The sequence below is a fragment of the Thunnus thynnus genome, chromosome 18 (genome assembly GCF_963924715.1).
Source record: "Thunnus thynnus chromosome 18, fThuThy2.1, whole genome shotgun sequence".
NCBI classification, from domain to species: Eukaryota; Metazoa; Chordata; class Actinopteri; order Scombriformes; family Scombridae; genus Thunnus; species Thunnus thynnus.
The window spans coordinates 18,048,036-18,067,319 of record NC_089534.1 but is presented as its reverse complement, the minus strand read 5'-3'; the positions used below and the strand labels follow the sequence as shown (position 1 = coordinate 18,067,319).

At 38.0% G+C, this 19,284-nt stretch overlaps 1 protein-coding gene across 2 annotated transcripts; it reads right to left on the bottom strand.

Moving 5' to 3' along the window:
• Positions 1-3,792: 3,792 nt before the first annotated feature.
• On the bottom strand, positions 3,793-18,515 carry LOC137169208 (hydroperoxide isomerase ALOXE3-like). 2 transcript variants are annotated; one of them, XM_067572251.1, is made up of 15 exons: positions 18,285-18,515; positions 12,441-12,592; positions 11,992-12,196; positions 11,822-11,903; positions 11,624-11,746; positions 11,410-11,513; positions 10,521-10,693; positions 10,191-10,334; positions 9,295-9,498; positions 8,900-8,986; positions 8,608-8,774; positions 8,358-8,479; positions 8,120-8,220; positions 6,476-6,646; positions 3,793-6,012 (listed from the first exon to the last, which is right to left on the bottom strand). In XM_067572251.1, the coding sequence occupies exons 2-15, from the start codon at positions 12,585-12,587 to the stop codon at positions 5,833-5,835; spliced, it is 2,010 nt and encodes a 669-aa protein (XP_067428352.1). In that variant the 5' UTR covers positions 12,588-12,592; positions 18,285-18,515; the 3' UTR covers positions 3,793-5,832. The 2 variants fall into 2 exon arrangements, with proteins under 2 accessions (XP_067428352.1, XP_067428353.1); XM_067572252.1 differs by lacking the exon at positions 18,285-18,515 and having other exon boundaries at positions 12,441-12,660.
• Between the last annotated feature and the right edge of the window lie 769 nt (positions 18,516-19,284).

Genomic DNA, 19,284 nt, shown 5'->3' with positions numbered 1-19,284 from the left:
TGAAAGTTGTTTATTTAAACAGTATGTCTGAGCAACAATCACAAATTAGCTAACAACATCTAATGCCTGAAATAAAACATAATATCAAATGATCCTAGTTTTGTCCAGTGAACCTGCCAGCTCTTGTCTCAGTTCTCCTCAGTCTCCCCTCTACAGACCTCTCTGATGTCATGATAGGAATGAACATTGCCCCTTGCATCCTGGACCCCATGCCCTCCAGACTTGTCAAGGCCTGCCTTCCCACCTTATCTCACTCATCACCACAATAATTAACTCCTCCCTAACTACTGGCTCCATCCCACCCTCTTTCAAACTTGCCGCTGTCACCCCCATTCTCAAAAAACCTGGACTCAATCCTGACATCCCAAACAACTACAGACCAATCTCCAACCTCCCCTTTCTATCTAAAATACTGGAATGTGCTGTTGCTTCATAACTCAAAGCCCACCTCTCTGCCAATAACCTCTATGAATCATTCCAATCCAGATTCCATTCTCAACACAGCATTGAAACAGCCCAGCATCAACAACTGCAAATCCTCCACTGCTCCCCTCTCCCATGGTGTTCCGCAAGGTTCAGTTCTTGGCCCCCTCCTTTTAATCCTATACATGCTCCCCCTTGGCCACATAATCCGCCACCATGGACTTCAGTTCCAATGCTTTGCGGATGACATCCAGCTCTACATCTCCACCAAAACAATCACCACTGCCACTCACTCAACCCTGACCACCTACAGCATGGAAATAAAGGCCTGGCTCCAAACCAACTTCCTCAAATTGAACTGCGACAAATCCGGAATCATTATCATTGGTCCAAAAGCTCTCACCAAATCTACCCATAACATCTTCATCGTTGAAGGATCCATTGTGCTCACCTCCACCCACATGTGCTGTTTTGATATTATCTTTGACCAAACTCTCTCCTTTGATCAACATGTCAAGCACATCACCAAAACAGCCTTCTTTAACCTCAAAAACATTGCCCGTCTCCGTCTATCCCTTTCCTTCTCAGCCACAGAAACTCTCATCCAGGCATTCATCACTTCCAGACTGGACTATTGCAATGGTATCCTTTATGGTACATCTTCATGTATGGTACAATAAACTCCAATATATATCCAGAATTCTCTAACAAACTCCTCCCTTCTAATATGTTACTCATGGACATTATGTCTTTTTGTTTTGTTGTTTCCTTTGTAAAGCGTCTTTGAGTATCCTGAAAAGCGCAATATAGGTTTGATGTATTATTATTGATATTAAGTCATTTTCAATTCTGTGACATTTGGCACGTTTAAACTATAAATACTAACCGCTTCAGATTCTCCACCTCACTGACTTCACTGCTGCTGCTGCTGCTGCTGGGCTGCTGCTGGACAACAGTGTCTACAGCTTGAAGTTGAAGTTTGCCAGATCATCAGGTCAAGTATCCCCCATATCCTGCTCTTTCATTCTTTATAATAATAATAATAATACACTTTTTTTGCAGAACACACACAAACCTAGCAACCCTGCAGAGATCTTACCGTTAACATTACGTGGAGTTAAAGCGGTTAGATTGTTTGAGATCAGTAAAAATATTGGTAGGGACAATCCAGCAACACCTTGATATTGGTAGGAACATGTCTCTACTGCTCATACCCAAATCTAACCCCTTGACATAAATGTATATATAAATGTACCTGATTTCAAATGAGTCATGACCACTGAATTAAAGCCATTTAAATTTAGCTTGTAACTATACTACATACTGTAGTTGAAGTGCTATCAGACTTTGTGGCATCATTTAAAGTTTATATGTGCACCTGTCATTTAAATTTGGTCGCAGTTGCAGTTGTGGAAGTTGACATCAGAGAGGCCACACCTTGGAGAATTTGGCAACAAATTTGAGGACAATAGTGTTTCATATGAAAAAAAAATCAGCTCTTTTGGGCTCAACCAAACATTTTATGTAATAAATTTCATGTTATCTCTTACCCCTTGTTATCTGTTTTAGTGGCTAACACAATTATTCTGAGAAAGCCAGAATATTCGGCTAGAGCTGCAATGATTAGTCGATTGACAGAAAATTAACCAGCAAATATCTTTATAATTGATTGAAGACTGCAGTCATTTTTCAAGCAAAAATTGTTGTTTGTCTTTATATATGACAGTTAATTGAATATCTTAACATTTTGGACTATTAGTCAGACAAAATTTAGCAACTTACAAGCAACTTACTTGGCTAATCACTTTTTTTTGTAAAACTGTCAACAAATAACACAGGACATTTTCTAGTGTCCTCTCAATCTATAATCTACATGATTTTGCTTACTAAAAACCTGTATTGCAGGCTCAACTCGACTGCTCATACTGATGATACTAGTGCTTGTACAGACTTGCTGCCCTCGACACATCCTGTAAATGCTGATCTACTGCCATTGTACTGAAGAGTACCAAACACCACCCACCACCCGAGGCTCAGGGACTCGGTCGCTCGGGGGCACAGGGACCAGATTCGTTCATGTACCAGAGTCGGACACAGTTTGTTTGTCCAGCTTGTTAGCCTGGAGACAGTAGACTTGCTTTTAAGCCTGTGTATACTTTGCTGCTTGCGGACTTTGGAGATATTCTCTGCTGCAGTTTGGTTGATACGATAGTTAGACTACTTTAGCGCGTGTTAATAATTGTTTTTCAATGTCTTTATTTTCTCCAGGTAATTTCTTATTTTGTCATGGTAGAAATACGAGTCTGTATTTTTCTTTATTTAAATGCACAATATGTTATTTCTTCCGCTATGGGTATCTCAATCAAAACAATAATAAAAGATGTTTGATGGCACTGTGAAGTAGCGTGGGATCATGGTAATTGTGGTCTTCATTGTTAAACAACCAGCTTCTCCAGGTTAGGATTATTCCAGTGTTCATCGTTCAAGATGTTTTTCTCCTCCACTCCAGAACAAACAGACCTGGGGTCTCATTTATAAAACAGTGCATAGGAGCCACAGGCAGAGTGTGTGGCAGCCACCGCAGTGTCTCCAGTGTGCTTTTTGTGCTTGACAACACTGTCGTGTTTACTGTAGCAATTTTGCACACATAAACTAGATGGAAACTAAACTCATATCTGGTGTTATATGCACAGTATAACGAAATATTAAAAATCTATTAACCCTCTGTCCTGCAAATATTTTTTAGTTACGTTTGATTAAGTTATTTGATTCCATCTTGGATTTCTATTGTCTATCTAATCGATGATGATAATTTCATCAGGTACTTAACGTGGTTGAGGTGAAAATGAATCAGTATATTCACGCTTAGCTAATATCGGAGATAGGTAAACCAGACTTTGTAGAATCCTGCCACCTCTCACATCCTGACATCATTCATTTCAGCAGCTGCTGCACTGCTCCACACTCTCTCCTTTGCGCAAAGAATGAGACAGCGCTGATGAAATGTTGAGCGGACTTTAATATCTGAGTTGGTTTATATCTTTTCAAATTGAAAGCTGTTTATGGAATAATTATGGCTCACTACAATTCATGACGATTTCTCATGGACAGCCACAACGCTGATGTATTATCTTGTATGTATATACTCTTTGGTAGACCCCACTGTGGTGGAAAACCACAACACTGAAACATGCAAAGAATATACTCTTTGGTAGAGGGGGTATGACACTATTGACTGGTGACCAAATGAAACAGACCGTTACATTGATTAAATTACGGATTTCTTTGCGTTTGAAAATTGTTGGAAACATTTGGGATAATGTAAGTACACAACTTAACAAAATATATAACATAGGCCTAGTCATTTTTAGACATTTTATTGTGGAATAGTAACATATTATAGCTTTAAAGTAAAAATCATACACATGTTACACATACACATATTTTGGGAGGGTTATGAAGCATAAAGGTACATTATAAGGCCTGAGAGGTCAGCAACACCGAGTACTAGAAAACTCAAAATACTCACAAAATACATTTAAGAGTCTGTACTCGAGTGTACTGAGACAATTCAAACACTCAAACTTCTCAGCACTACAGTAGGTCTGACATGGTCTTTTAGAGGCTTAATATGTCATCACAAAGAAACTGCTTGCTTTTAATTGATTACATATCAGCATGTTTTTTTAGCAGCACTAAAATAGCGAGCAATGTTTGTGAACGATTCTTTAAAGGTCAGAAGTCTGTAGAACAGGTTTTCAGCTAATGACCTTTTGTCAGTGTGGAAAGGCCTACAGGACATCATCAGTTACAGGACACCCTCCCCCAACACCTTTGCACTATTTGCATCCTGTTTAGAGTTTACAGAAATGGCTTCACCTGTATATACTGTAGACATTGTATGTTGTTGTCCACTTGTTGTTTCTATATACATATACGTATCTATTTTTTCACCCACTTGCTTATACATAAAAGTGGTATGTTTATGTTCTACTACCTTTGTTGAGAGCCACTAGAAACTGGAGTCATTTGTCTTTACAATATGTTTATGCCTACAAGTTTAAAACTATGCACAAAATGTATACACCCAACATACAGCTGCTCCTTCTTTACCTTACATTGTAAGTATTCATGTGATACTTCTACTGTGTGGCACACAATGAGATGGGCACATTTTAAACTTGACATGATATAAATCTAGGTAGTTTGATGGCAGAAAGAAAAGAGCCCCACCTCACCCCTATCAATTTCCACTATGGCAGAAAACCTATTTTATTAAAGGAGTACCAGCTAGTTACATTTCATTGCATTATGTCAGCTGATGCTTAAACATGCAACTCAAACTTTTCATTTAAGTTATTCCTAAAGAGAGGTCTATGTAATACGTACAGTAATTCACACAAAGATACAGGCACCCTACAATAAGTCCACTTAACATGATACAACCAAAATATAGTCATCCTCTCCCAGTGTGCAGCATGTCACTATACAGTGCTTGAAAGTTTGTGAACCCCTTAGAATGTGCTCTGTTTCTGCATAAATATGACCTAAAACATGATCAGATTTCCATGCAAGTCCTAAAACTAGATAGAGACATCAATTAAACAAATTAGACAAAAACCGTACACATGTTCGTTTATTTATTGAGGAAAATGATCCAATGTTACATATTTGTGTGTGGCAAAAGTATGTGAACCTCTAGGATTATCAATTCATTTGAAGGGGAGATTAGAGGCGAGTGTTTCAATCAGTGAGATTACAATCAAGTGTGAGTGTCGGAGGTCCTGCCTTATTTAAAGAAGAGAAATCTGGGTCTTCACTATCAAAGTCTGAGCTTCACAACACAGGTTTGTGGAAGTGTGTCATGGCCTTGAAAAAAGGAGATTTCTGAGGATCTAGAGGAAGAGTTGCTGATACTCATCAGGCTGGAAAGGGTTACAAAACCATTTCTAAAGAGTCTGGACTCCACCAGTTGACAGCAGATGGTGTACAAATAGAAGACTTCCAGCACCATTGTTACCCTCCCCGGGAGAGGTCGAACAACAAAGATCACACCAAGAGCAAGGCATGTAATAGTCCGGGAGTCCACAAGGAACCCCAGGGTAACAGCTAGGAAACTACAAGCCTCTCTTGCAGTGGCTATAGTCAGTGTTCATGAGTCCATGAAGGACTTGTGTAGGACTTGTGTAAACTATGGACTTGTGTTTTAGGTCATATTTATGCAGAAATAAAGAAAATTCTAAAGGGTTCACAAACTTTCAAGCAGCACTGTATGTTTCTACCACCTCACCTTTTTTATTTACCAAAGTCAAAGTTTGAAACTCAACCCAGCATATAAGACAAGTTTTGAAAAAGGTATGGATATTGTTCACTAGTGCAGAAAGGAAAAAGTGGCTCCCTCAGACTTACTCAAATAGTTATACTGTTCTCTATTTCAGCAGGGTTCAGATAGGTGTAGGGCACTTTAAGCTGCGAGTTTCTGGTTGTAATTGCTTCACTGAGGTTGGACAACTCCTTTTGAAACTCTTTAATCATCTGCTTAGGTGGAGCCTCATCAAAGCGCTCTTCAGGGTACGTACCCAGGGGAACCTGCCAAGATGACAAAAACAAAACTGTAAATCTGACTGACACAGCAATTTGCTTGTGGTGCAAATTTTCAAAGCCCTTTCCAAATGTGGATGGATTATATATTATTAGGGCTGAACGATTTTGAAAAAATATCTAATTGTGATTATTTTGACTGATATTGCAAATTGCAATATTAGAGGGAATGATCATTTTTACAGAATTATTAAGATTTCAATTGAAGAACATATTAAAATGATTATGGTGTGATTTTTGCAGGGCTCTGTACCAAACAAAGATGTTTTCTAAAGTCTGTAGAATATGATGTGTAGGCTACAACATTATTTAATTTAAAATGGTATTTTGACACATAATTCTCCTTTAACAAATATTGTGTCATATTGCGATTTTCAATAAAATTTCAATTAATTTTTCAGCCCTATATATTATTCTACTATTTGTGTGCTTTTGTGAACACCAAACCTACCACATCTGTGTATTTTTCTGAAAGTATCCAAACAATTGCTGCAATGCTGGCTGTCTGTCCTTTATTTGGCAGGGTCTCCAAAATTGTCTTCATGCTTGATTGCCCCTTTGTGGTTGGAGGAGGTTTTTGCAGCAGGAGCGAGCCATTAGGCATCCAGGAGTGGTAGTCAAACTAATTTGAATAGAAATAGAAGTTTTAATATGCATTTAATTTTATTTTTTCTCATTTCTAACTGTTTTTCTTCCCGTTCCTTCACTTGGATGTTTGAGTCTTACTGTTTCAGTGAAATAGACATGTTGAGTCTAGCAGTAAAACTTTTGAAATTAAATTTGCATGTTCATAGATTCTGGATTTTTCAATAGGAGAGAAGGAATAGATGTAATTTTTAGAAGATTTAACCAGGTAATTGACTTTTTGCAGAAAAACCATATCAGACACAAATGAAAACATAAAAGTATATTTATGCATCTTGAAACATGTCTGGAGGAGATCTTAATTTTTTCGTTATTACTGTGGGGTTGTTGGCCCTGCTCTCATGGGGGACAATCATAAAACAGTGGATATAAAAACCAAAATACTAGGGGTGTGCCCAAATACAAATACGTTATTCGGCAAAGCACAAATAGTGGGTTTTTTTTTTTACGAATATTTGTTTCATACAAATATTTTAAAAATTATTTGTTGTCAGGAAGAAAAATACACCATGTCAAATACCAGCGCACAGGTCAGTTACATCGCTAGCTCAGTCTCTGTCCTCTGCTCCGTTGTTACGTCTATCAGCAGGTCTTAATGAGGGGAGTCACATCCACCTGCTACATGATGTATATTTCCTAATTTGGACATCACTCCTAGAGTTGGGGGTGTTCCCCAGAGATAAAGCTGAGCTACTGACACATGCTTCATGAACACTTATTGTAACACTTTAATATCCTAAAATTAAAAGTGTAATAAAAAAAAAAAAACAGAATTTTTAAGGCTCTTTCCACTTTTATTTGAATACAAATACAAATAATTTTGCTGCCCAACAAATACAGATACAAATACAAATACTGGGCTCTCTGCACATCCCTACAAAAGACAGAATATAAAACTACAAAAGAAATGCAATCTTTCCACCACTTTAAAAGTAAACTTATACTCTACTGAAAGGAATTATTACAAGAAAACTAATACTGGACAGAACACATAGCAGATCTGCCACTTATTCCAAATATTTGTTTGTTTGTTTGTTTACATATTTGTTTAAACTCCAAAATCAGTCCCTTATTCCCTCATTCACTCATTCACTACTCCTTATATAATAGACACTAAATAGTTTACTCAATAGTGAGCAGAAAATCAAGATTTTGGACAATCACTATTTATCATAATTATCATTAATAATTCATTACTGTCAGCTGTAGAGTTGTGCTACAGTAATTTTCACATCTATGAAATGTGGAGCTTTGCATTGTGGGATTGTTACTAAAAAGTAGTGTACATGCCATGGACACTACTTTTTCTGTTCCATCAAGTTTTTGGTGGCACTAAATAGTGTATATATTTACACACTCAGCATTCGAGCACTCAAATAAAATGGCGTAGGGTAAATATAGTGCACCATACAGTAAATAGGGAGTGATTTTGGACACAGCCATGTCTCACCTGCCCACTGTTCACTGCAGCATGTTGAGCCGTCACTGTGAAGATCACCATGGTAATGAACCTGATCACTTCCTTGACAGCATGAAAGCATCCTGGACACCCTGTTGGCAACACAGTCATTATCAGTTATTGCTTTTCATTCACTGCATCTGTGTGGAAAATTGCAATATACTATAAGCTACTACAGTATATAGTGTTTTGTGTTTACAAATTCAAAATCAGAACATTGGTGAAATACCTGAGGCTTTGTTTCCTAAGAAGCCATGGGTGAATATCTCACGGATCCATTCCTGCAGTTCAGAGTCTTTACACACCTCACTGTCTGAAGGATAATAGTACCCCACTATTGCCTTCACAAATCTGGTAAAAATATACATTTACAAATATGATTTTACATTGTATTCTGAAATCATGGTGTTATTTTTAAAAGTCATTTCAGCCAATCGTCAGGAAAGGCTTCAGTATGGATTATAGCTATATCCTGTAACCTGTTGATGATGTTCCACAGCTTCAGGCCGTCATCTCTGTAGTAGAAGTTGGGGATAGACTCCAGTCCTCGTGCAGTGATGTTGTCTGGCAGACAGAGGGAGCTGTAGGTCGTCTCAGAGAGAGACCTTCCAATGACCTCTGTCATCCCCTCATATCCAAGTGAACTCTAGTAATTAAGAACACAAAAGTATATAAAACAATACAGAAGATAGAAGTGGTTTTCACTACACTGTATTTCAAGTATCAACATTTGATTGAAAAAATATGAATATACATGATAAAGATCCATACTGTACTTAAAATCCCTTCCGGTGAAAAAATAGTTTTACGGGCCAAAGTATTTATTTGGAGAGTGTAGCGGACGTGAGGGATCAGCAGCTGTGCAAACAGAAAGAGGAATATTAAATTCAATGTAAAATTTATGATAAAATCACCATTAAAGTGAAGGAACATAAACATTTCTATAAACCAATCAGCAAATAACAGGCAGCACATCCCTAAACTAAATAAAAATTTAATTACATTTCCTGCAAACATTTTTCACATAGTCACCCCTGATGATTACAAAACCAAACATATGTCTTTCTAGTACTTTTCGTAAGTTATATTGGAAAACTGAGTGAAAAGTCTTGATCAGATCATCAAACAAGCCTTAGTTCTGTGTTTGCAACTGCATAGTCATATACCTTATAGAGGGGATGAATGTCAGGGAAGCTGCGGAGAGCAGCAACAGTGAAGACTTCTGCCAGTAAGTGAGTGTTAACCAAGTGATAGACAGACTGATGAAGCATGAAATCTGCATTTTTAATAAACATCTTGGCCAGCAGCCAGTCAGTCTCCTGGTCACTGGGCAGAAAGATGGGATTCTGCTCAGAGGGTTGTTGTTGCAGCTGGAATGTGATAAAACCATCATTTAGCTATTTTTCTACTTTGAAACATACTATTTCACTTAAAATGCAAAGTGATGAGTATTCCACATTATAAAACTTTTTGTAGAGCCACTTCATAAGGGGGAAGCACCTTTCTTACTCTCTCTTCCCCTCATGCACCACTGTGTATTTTTCATTTTTGATACAAAAGCATATAAATATGCTGACCTTATGATTACAGGATAACTTCTGTGATTGACATTATTTTACTAAAATGTACTTGATAATGCCTACAAATTCTCTGTGACATAAACTAGGTTATCACACGAGATCACATGAGAAATGCCAAGTATTTTTTTGAAAGTGCCTGCACTTTTCCAAACACTTTCTAAGGACGACTTCTCAGATGGTTCTGTGTAACAAACAATCTGGCACATCAGGTTATAAACTAGAGTCCTAATGCTGAATTTGAACAGCTATAGCCCATTAAGACTATTGAGATGCACATTTTTTGACTGAGTGAATGAAAACAGTTTTTCATTGGACAGCATTTTGTGGAATACAAACAACAAACAGCTGTAAACAACCTGGATACAGCGTGACGTTACATCAAATCTGTATCTAAATTCTCTGTGAGCAGACCAATAATTTTATTCAATGAACTTTCTATATGTAATATGAATACGTCACTGGTTTGCTTTGCAATGAAATACCTGTATTGCAATTGGCATCAGTTTGTTCTCTGGGTTCATGTAGAACAAACAGAAACCAGCAGTCACATGCACAGATTCACCATCTGACAACTTGGTGGGTAATCCATCCATCCTCTTGAAGTCACAGAGGAATATATTGCCTTTCTGTATAGGAAGGAAAGATGGAGGGAAAACATACACAACGTACAAGATTGTGGTTTTCCAGTATTATAGACATGGAAATATTCAGGGACCTTTTCACTGCTGTACAAGTACAATCAAAATTCAAACCTACAAATTGTCTCTCAAAGCAACAATTATCACCCATTTAAAGCCAGTCATCTTCCATACCGTCATTTCCTCCTTCAGAGAGGTACCCTCTGTCAGAAACGGCTTCACCATGTCTTCTGTGACTGGAAAGTTTGGAGGAAGCTCTGAGCAGCGCTTGATCACAGTGGGGTTGATCCCGTTCAGAAATTGGAATCCATAAAAGTCATCTTCCTTCCAGTGCTCTTTAACGTACTCTAGGAAAATCACAATTGATGATTGTAATTTGTCCTCTATATCTAGGAGCCACATGTAGAGCATCACAAAGTTGTCAGAGAATGACACTGTGGCACTCACCCCTGACACTGAGATAGTTTTATTTCTTTACAAAGCCTTACAGCTTTGTTTAAATTCAGCATTTAAAATTCAAATTGAAATGACAGATTTGTACAAATAGTAGTTTGAATTTATATTGACTTTCCCTCACTTAACCACACAGTGCTAAGCATGAAAGTAAGTTTCATTCATACTATTGAGTGTTATATACTTTAAGCTAATTTACATATTTAATAGTGTCAGGTAATGCACCTCTGTTGTTCTAATTGCATACACACAGTAATTTCATCCATCGTTAATATAAAAATATTGATTAGTACAGCTTTAAGGCCAGCAGTAAGCCGTGATCCAATCAGCTGAGTGACTTTTGTCAGTCACTTTCCATGTCGTAGCTGTCCCTCAGGACCATTTAATCTTTTAAAGATATCTGTCCCCGTCCATCTCCATTCAGTTAAGAGTGAGCCGACCATCATGTATCAAACCCATTACAGCACCTAGGATTTAAATATTTATTTCATGGGTTTTTCATTCTACCGTGGGGCCAGGTCGACTTAATCAGGTTTACTTACTTGCACTTATATGAAACTATAAGAATGCTAGTGTTCAGGTGAGTTACCTAGCAGAACTAAAACTATACCTGACATTGTTGTTTTTTGGGACCAGAAGATTTGTTTCATGTCCTCAATGCTTTCCCATTGTTCAGTAGATCCAGCCAGCCCCTTAAACATGAGTTCAGCACCACTGAGGTAAGAGAGGGTAAAAACGTAGATAATTTAACAATATACTGACACCGATGCTTCAAAAAAGTTATTTGCCTTACAAATACTAGAGTATATTGGAACCTGACTCACGCTATTTTTTTTGTGTACTGTATTTCCATTGATTTGGACATAGAGAAGATGAGTTCAGCTGGTAGCTCAGATGTATGTTTAAAACTGCTGATGTGTGGCAGTCTTTCATCAGCGATCTCCCATCTAAAAAATGGGAAAAAATGATAAGCTTCTGAGACAGCTTTAGGTACAGTACATAGCGCACACGTGAGAACTTACTGGTAAAGGCTCTTTTTAAGTGTCAGCTGATTTTTCCGGTGGTCAATCAACACAGGATGGTTCTCCTCAAAAACCTTAATGGCTGAGATGTAAAAAGTACACAACAGTCAAATTTTAAGTGACATAACTAACAAAAAACAAGTGTCATATTGTGGGTATTTAAAGCAGACCTCTCCCTCCTCTCAGCTCCACCAGTTCTCCCCTGGACACCCATCTGTAGCAAGGGAAAAGAATGGCATCTCCCTCTGGTGTCATCACTATTATTTTGGAGCAGTACCACTCATCTTCTGGGAGAACAAAAAACGGATCTTTCTCCACCTTGATTAGGAGCAGTGTCCCCAGAGACATACTGGTTTTCACAGTATAGGTCCCTGTCTGTGAAAAAAGTTATGGTACAATATACCTTATGTCTGCAGCAAAATAAGAAAGTATGAATCAATGTGATAAACAAATAGGAAGGACGAAGCATGTGGATCTATGGGCTAATGAAGGCCATTCTATGAATATTAGTGCTTTATATATGCATGAATTACAAAAAACAGTAATAAACAGTAACATTGGCATAAACCTAATTTGAGACTCTTATATGAATAATGGTCAACAACTAGATTCAACTTACTGTCCCAGTTGTAAAGTCAGTGCCGTAGTTGTCCAACTCAGTTCGCTCACTCTGCCCTTCAGTTCCAAATAAAGTGACGTATATGTGGTCCCATGTTCCTGCATATGTAATGTCACCTGTTGACACCTCTAGCTTGTACTCAGCCATGGTCACTGTGATGGAAATCTGAAAATAATTAAAGCTGCAAGTAGCGTTGAACGGGCCTTTGTGCCCTTGCGCATGCCGGGCCGCGGCGCAGTCAAAGTCAGGCCAGGACTCTTATCAAACATGTAAAGTTTGGTGCAGACTGGAGCATGTACAATAAAGTTATAGCAACTTCCTCTGTCATGGCAAAGCATCAAATCTCAATGATGCGAGGATGAGAATTTTCGGCAGGATGAGACATGTCTGTCTTGCTCACACCTGTGTGAAGTATGATGTGGCACTACAACTTTCAGGGCTTACAATATCTAAACCATTCGAGTTATTACAAAGTTTTTCACAACTTTTGTTCAGCACAGTGTCATAAGTCATGTATTCAAGTATGAAGCCAATACCATTAACGCCCTAGGAGGAGATAGCGTTTCTTGGGGGTCCAAAATTGGCGCAAAGTAGTTTAAATATGTATGTAATGTTTGTTTTCTTTAATAAACTACACTTACTTGAACACTTTTCGTTGTGCTCCTGAATTTCTATGTGTGCCTCAAAATTTTTCATTTGTGAGCACATGTACTCCTTCAGAAAAAAATATGCATTGAACACTGCTGTCAGATGTGTAGAAACAATAAGTAACTCCAGCTGGACACAGAAAAATACTCATATATTTGAAGGGAGAGTGTGAGCGAACCGCTAGGTGCTCGGGCCTTAATAGAGGAAAACCGGCAGTACAGAGCTACAAAATTTAGAAGCCACACGCTTCAATGATAGCTAAATTATAGCATATTAGGCACATTACTGCCACCCTGCGCTTTGGACTGTAGACCAAATATTAAATCCTACACATCAATCCTGTCTGTCTAATAAACTCAAAAAAAAAACCAAACTGCTACTCCACCCACTTGGCAGGTTCATTAAAGTTTTAATGCTGAGCTCTGGAACTCTAGTCTTCCTCAGTTCTTCCATCATATATTGTCTTTTTTGATCATACTTAGTACAATCTATGCTTGCATGTGTAATAGTTTCCTCAGCCAAGTGGGAAAAAATATGTGCATATATCGGCAATCGCCAAAAAGTAATCGTGTTATATAACCGTGATGTCAATATTGAGCAAAAATAATAGTGATTATGCTTTTTGCCATAATCAAGCACCCTTAAAAAGAACATAAATTTTGATTTACATACACACACACACACAAAGCATTTAAATATGTGTGTGATAAATTGTTGTCCTTAATAAAGTTACTTTAACATTTTTCATTGTGCTCCTAAATCTCTATGTGTGCTCCTAATTTTTTACATTTAGGGACACATGTACTCCTTGACAAAAAAGTCAGCATTGAACACTGCTGTCAGGTGTGTAGAGACAATAAGTAACTGCAGCTGGACACAGAAAAATACCCATATATTTGAATGGAGAGTGTGAGCGAACCGCTAGGTGCTCGGGCCCTAATAAAGGAAAAACTGCAGTACAGAGCTACAAATTTTAGTTTCGATTTTATTTTTCTGCAGCACTTTATCACTAAACTGTCACTCTCACTCCATTTTTTTCCCTTCCCCTCATAGGTCATCCCCACTACTGAATTATACATATAAGACTCATAATTATTGTAAAATAAATAATAACACCAAACTTCATACAAAGTTTGTATGTAATGTACTGTATGTATATAGACCTTTCTGCTGTATCCTTCAAAAATGAGCTGCATTTAACCGTGACACCCATCTCCCCACTTTCTTCCCTCCTTCTCCCTCTCAGCTGGAGAGAAGGACTTCAGAGCAGTCCTCTAGTGGAAATATCTTCATAAATCCCATGACTTTCGCCAAATCTTACATTAAAAATCATATTTTAGTGGGAATTAGAAAAAGTGGTCTGACTTATAGTTTAGACGTCAGACGCCACAGTTTGGCACAAAGTCCATGCCCAGAGATTGCCTCCCCATTGGTTTACATTGTAAGGTGCAATGTGGCACTCCAACTTTCGGGGCTTACAATATCTAAACCGTTCGAGTTATTACAAAGTTTTTCATAACTTTTGTTCAGCACAGTGTGATAAGTCATGTATTAAAGTTTGAAGCTGATACCATTAACGCCCTAGGAGGAGATAGCGTTTATTCAAGGTCCAAAATTGGCACAAAGTCATACTTGAATGGGTGAATTGTGTCGGCATATGATTTGTAGGTCTTGATGAGACGAATAATTGAGTTTTGGTTCGATCTCTCTACGACATTCCTATGGGCCATGGCGGCCATTTTAGTGACAGAGGTGGCGCTATAGATTTTGGCACTTTGGGGATAATTTTTACATTTTATCAAATTTTTCACCAGACCTGATGTGCTTGCCAAATTTGGTGAGTTTTTGAGCATGTTTAGGGGGGCAAATTTTGGGTTGAAGTGGCGGATTAATAAAGAAAGAAGAAAGAAAGAAAGACAGAAATAGAACAGATACAAGAGGGTCTTCGCCCCTTTGGGGCTCAGGCCTTAAAAAGCTGACAAGGACCAAGTTGTCTTTTTGTCCTTTAATGAAAAACCTTGCAAGGGATCAGCATACAGTCACAACAGTGTAATTAGGGCCTGAGCCCCAAAGGGGCGAAGACCCTATTGTATTTCGTGTGTTTGTTTCTTTCTTCTTCTTATTAGGGCCTGAGCCCCAAAGGGGCGAAGACCCTATTGTATTTCGTGTGTTTGTTTCTTTCTTATTAGGGCCTGAGCCCCAAAGGGCCAAGACCCTATTGTATCTGTTGTGTTTGTTTCTTTCTTATTCTTTCTTTCTTATTACGCCACTTCAACCCTAAATTTGACCCCCTAAACATGCTCAAAAACTCACCAAATTTGGCACGCACATCAGGTCTGGTGAAAAATTTGATAAAATGTAAAAACTATCCCCCAAGCTTCAAAATGTGCTCGATAGCGCCACCTATGTACCTAATATGGCCGCCACGGCCTGTAGGAATGTCGTAGAGAGATCAAACCAAAACTCAATTATTCATCTCATCAAGACCTACAAATCATATGCCGACATCCCTGACCTAAATCCAACAAGAAGTCCGCAATATGCTCTTCAAAGTACGACTTTGCGCCAATTTTGGACCCCCAAGAAACGCTATCTCCTCCTAGGGCATTAATGGTATCGGCTTCAAACTTTAATATATGACTTATCACACTGTGCTGAACAAAAGTTATTAAAAACTTTGTAATAACTTGAACGGTTTAGATTTTTTTAAGCCCTGAAAGTTGGAGTGTCACATCGCACCTTACAATGTAAACCAATGGGGAGGCAATATCTGGGCATGGACTTTGCGCCAAACTGAGGTGTTTGACCTCTAAACTATAAGTCAGACCACTTTCAAACCTGTTTCAATGGATTCACAATGAAAATTCCTACTAAAATGTGATTTTGAATGTAAGATTTGGCCAAAGTCATGGGATTTATGAAGATATTTCCACTAGAGGACTGCTCTGAAATCCTACTCTCCAGCTGAGAGGGAGAAGGAGGGAAGAAAGGTGGGAGATGGGTGTGACAGTTGATTGTAGCTCAGTTTTATAGGATATAGCAGAAAGGTCTATATACTTACAGTACATTATATACAAACTTTGTATGAAGTTTGGGGTCAATATCATTTATTTTACAATAATTGTAGGTCTTATACGTATAATCAGTAGTGGGGATGACCTATGAGGGGAAGGGAAAAATGGAGTGAGAGTGACAGTTTAGTGATAAAGTGCTGCAGAAAAATAAAATCGAAACTAAAATTTGTAGCTCTGTACTGCAGTTTTTCCTTTATTAGGGCCCGAGCACCTAGCGGTTTGCTCACACTCTCCATTCAAATATATGGGTATTTTTCTGTGTCCAGCTGCAGTTACTTATTGTCTCTACACACCTGACAGCAGTGTTCAATGCTGACTTTTTTGTCAAGGAGTACATGTGTTCCTAAATGTAAAAAATTAGGAGCACACATAGAGATTTAGGAGCACAATGAAAAATGTTAAAGTAACTTTATTAAGGACAACAATTTATCACACACATATTTAAATGCTTTGTGTGTGTGTGTATGTAAATCAAAATTTATGTTCTTTTTAAGGGTGCTTGATTATGGCAAAAAGCATAATCACTATTATTTTTGCTCAATATTGACATCACGGTTATATAACACGATTACTTTTTGACTATCATTTTTGGCGATTGCCGATATATGCACATATTTTTTCCCACTTGGCTGAGGAAACTATTACACATGCAAGCATAGATTGTACTAAGTATGATCAAAAAAGACAATATATGATGGAAGAACTGAGGAAGACTAGAGTTCCAGAGCTCAGCATTAAAACTTTAATGAACCTGCCAAGTGGGTGGAGTAGCAGTTTGTTTTTTTTTTTGAGTTTATTAGAAAGACAGGATTGATGTGTAGGATTTAATATTTGGTCTACAGTCCAAAGCACAGGGTGGCAGTAATGTGCCTAATATGCTATAATTTAGCTATCATTGAAGCGTGTGGCTTCTAAATTTTGTAGCTCTGTACTGCCGGTTTTCCTCTATTAAGGCCCGAGCACCTAGCGGTTTGCTCACACTCTCCCTTCAAATATATGAGTATTTTTCTGTGTGAGTTACTTATTGTTTCTACACATCTGACAGCAGTGTTCAATGCATAATTTTTTCTGAAGGAGTACATGTGCTCACAAATGAAAAATTTTGAGGCACACATAGAAATTCAGGAGCACAACAAAAAGTGTTCAAGTAAGTGTAGTTTATTAAAGAAAACAAACATTACATGTCTGTCTTGCTCACACCTAGTGAGCAAGACAGACATGTCTCATCCTGCCGAAAATTCTCATCCTCGCATCATTGAGATTTGATGCTTTGCCATGACAGAGGAAGTTGCTATAACTTTATTGTACATGCTCCAGTCTGCACCAAACTTTACATGTTTGATAAGAGTCCCGGCCTGAACACGTCCTCGTGACAATATTCAGTCAGTGATGCAAACTGGCTGAATAGCATCCCCCTATGAAATTGCAGCAAAGGAGCCCCAGCCGCGGGCAAAACAGTGGACAAAGGAAGTGATGTTTATCTCCTTCTTGCACTGTCTGAAAACAGCCCGGGTCTGAAGACATCTACATGCCCATGACAGAAGACTTTCGATTGCGTCATGGCCTGATGTGCATGGAGGCGCGAGGGCCCGTTCATCGCTGCTTGCAGCTTTAATTGCAGACTGATGTCAGTTACAAAGTGTACATACTCTTTATAGATGAGGAGTGTGGTAAACATATTAGAATGTGAGTGGGATGCAGTGCTGGATGTCATCAAAGCTCCCAACTAATTAAAAAAGGAACTGTAGTATGTCCAAGATGAGGCTACTCCCTACTCTGATCCAGTGTCAAAAATAATGAGCACAGATGGTTACATGTTCCAAGGTTATACAATATGAATTAATCAAAAATGCAGTAACTGTTTGTGTGATGCAAAGTGAGGTTTTTCCATTACATCACTCAGTGAAAACTGTCCTTAAAAAAATAACTTAACCCTTGCAAATAATTATTCCACAAGAGCTTTTGACATTTTTTCAAAACTTCCACAGGCATCCAAATAACTTCTTATTACTAAACGTCTGTCTGGTCTTATCCTACATAAATTGTCATATGATTATTAGTTGTCATAGCATGAGGAAGGATAAGTTAAGTTATTACATTTACCTTCAGATGTTTTACCTACCTCGTTCAGCTTCAGTTGCAGGTCTAGGTTTTCCTTCACTGAGGGCTGTGTTTGTCTTCTTATAGTAACCTCCTCCACCCCAGTTTTGATAGTTCTGAGATGACTACACATAACAGGATGGTGTAACTCTAAACTTTCTTGTATTTCCAGTTTCTTTTGCCTAGAGAGTGAGTAGGATGGGACACAGTTGTACAAAAAATCCATTTCATCCTCAAAAACCAAACTCCAGAAGCCTAATTTATTGATATCTCTGCATTTATTAAGGTCCACTGCCGATTTTATGAACACATAATGAACTGTATGAGGGCTGTTGAGCATGAAATTCATTGTACATCACTTTACACCTAAATGTGACACTCACATGCTCATTATCTCTTATCTCTTGCTATCTGTACTTGTTCAGATATATCTACTGTACATTTTTACACATTTAACCCCAAAATAAATGATAGAAAATTAGAATGTCAGGTACTAGAAGCAAAGAGTGCACAGTCCTTTAAATTGGTTATTTTAAAGAGGCCATATTATACCCCTTTTCCACAAGTTAACACAGCTCCCTGGGTTCTTAATAAATTGTATCTGACATGTTTTGGTCAAAATACTGCAAGGATCAAGCACCACTGCAGCCTTCTCATCATGTCTTAACAGCTCTGTTCAGAACGGCCGGTTTGAGTGTAAATAAACTTAGATTTTGCTGTGATTTAATTGAAATAAACAGATCAAAAGGATGCCAAAATAACTACACAGATGTAGTTACAACTTAGCATTAAACTCAAAACTTATAAGAGAAAGACTCAAAGAAATACACTTGAAGCTGGTAGAGTTCAATGTGAATAGGTTTACTGAGCATAAAGAGCAATACAAAGCAAACCAAAGCCTTGATCCCAGGATAAACAAACTATTGCAAAATCACAAAACATTATATTATATATTTCTCATAACCCCTCCTAATGTGGAGCTTATTTCCTAGACTCCACCTCATTTGACCTTGACATTTGGT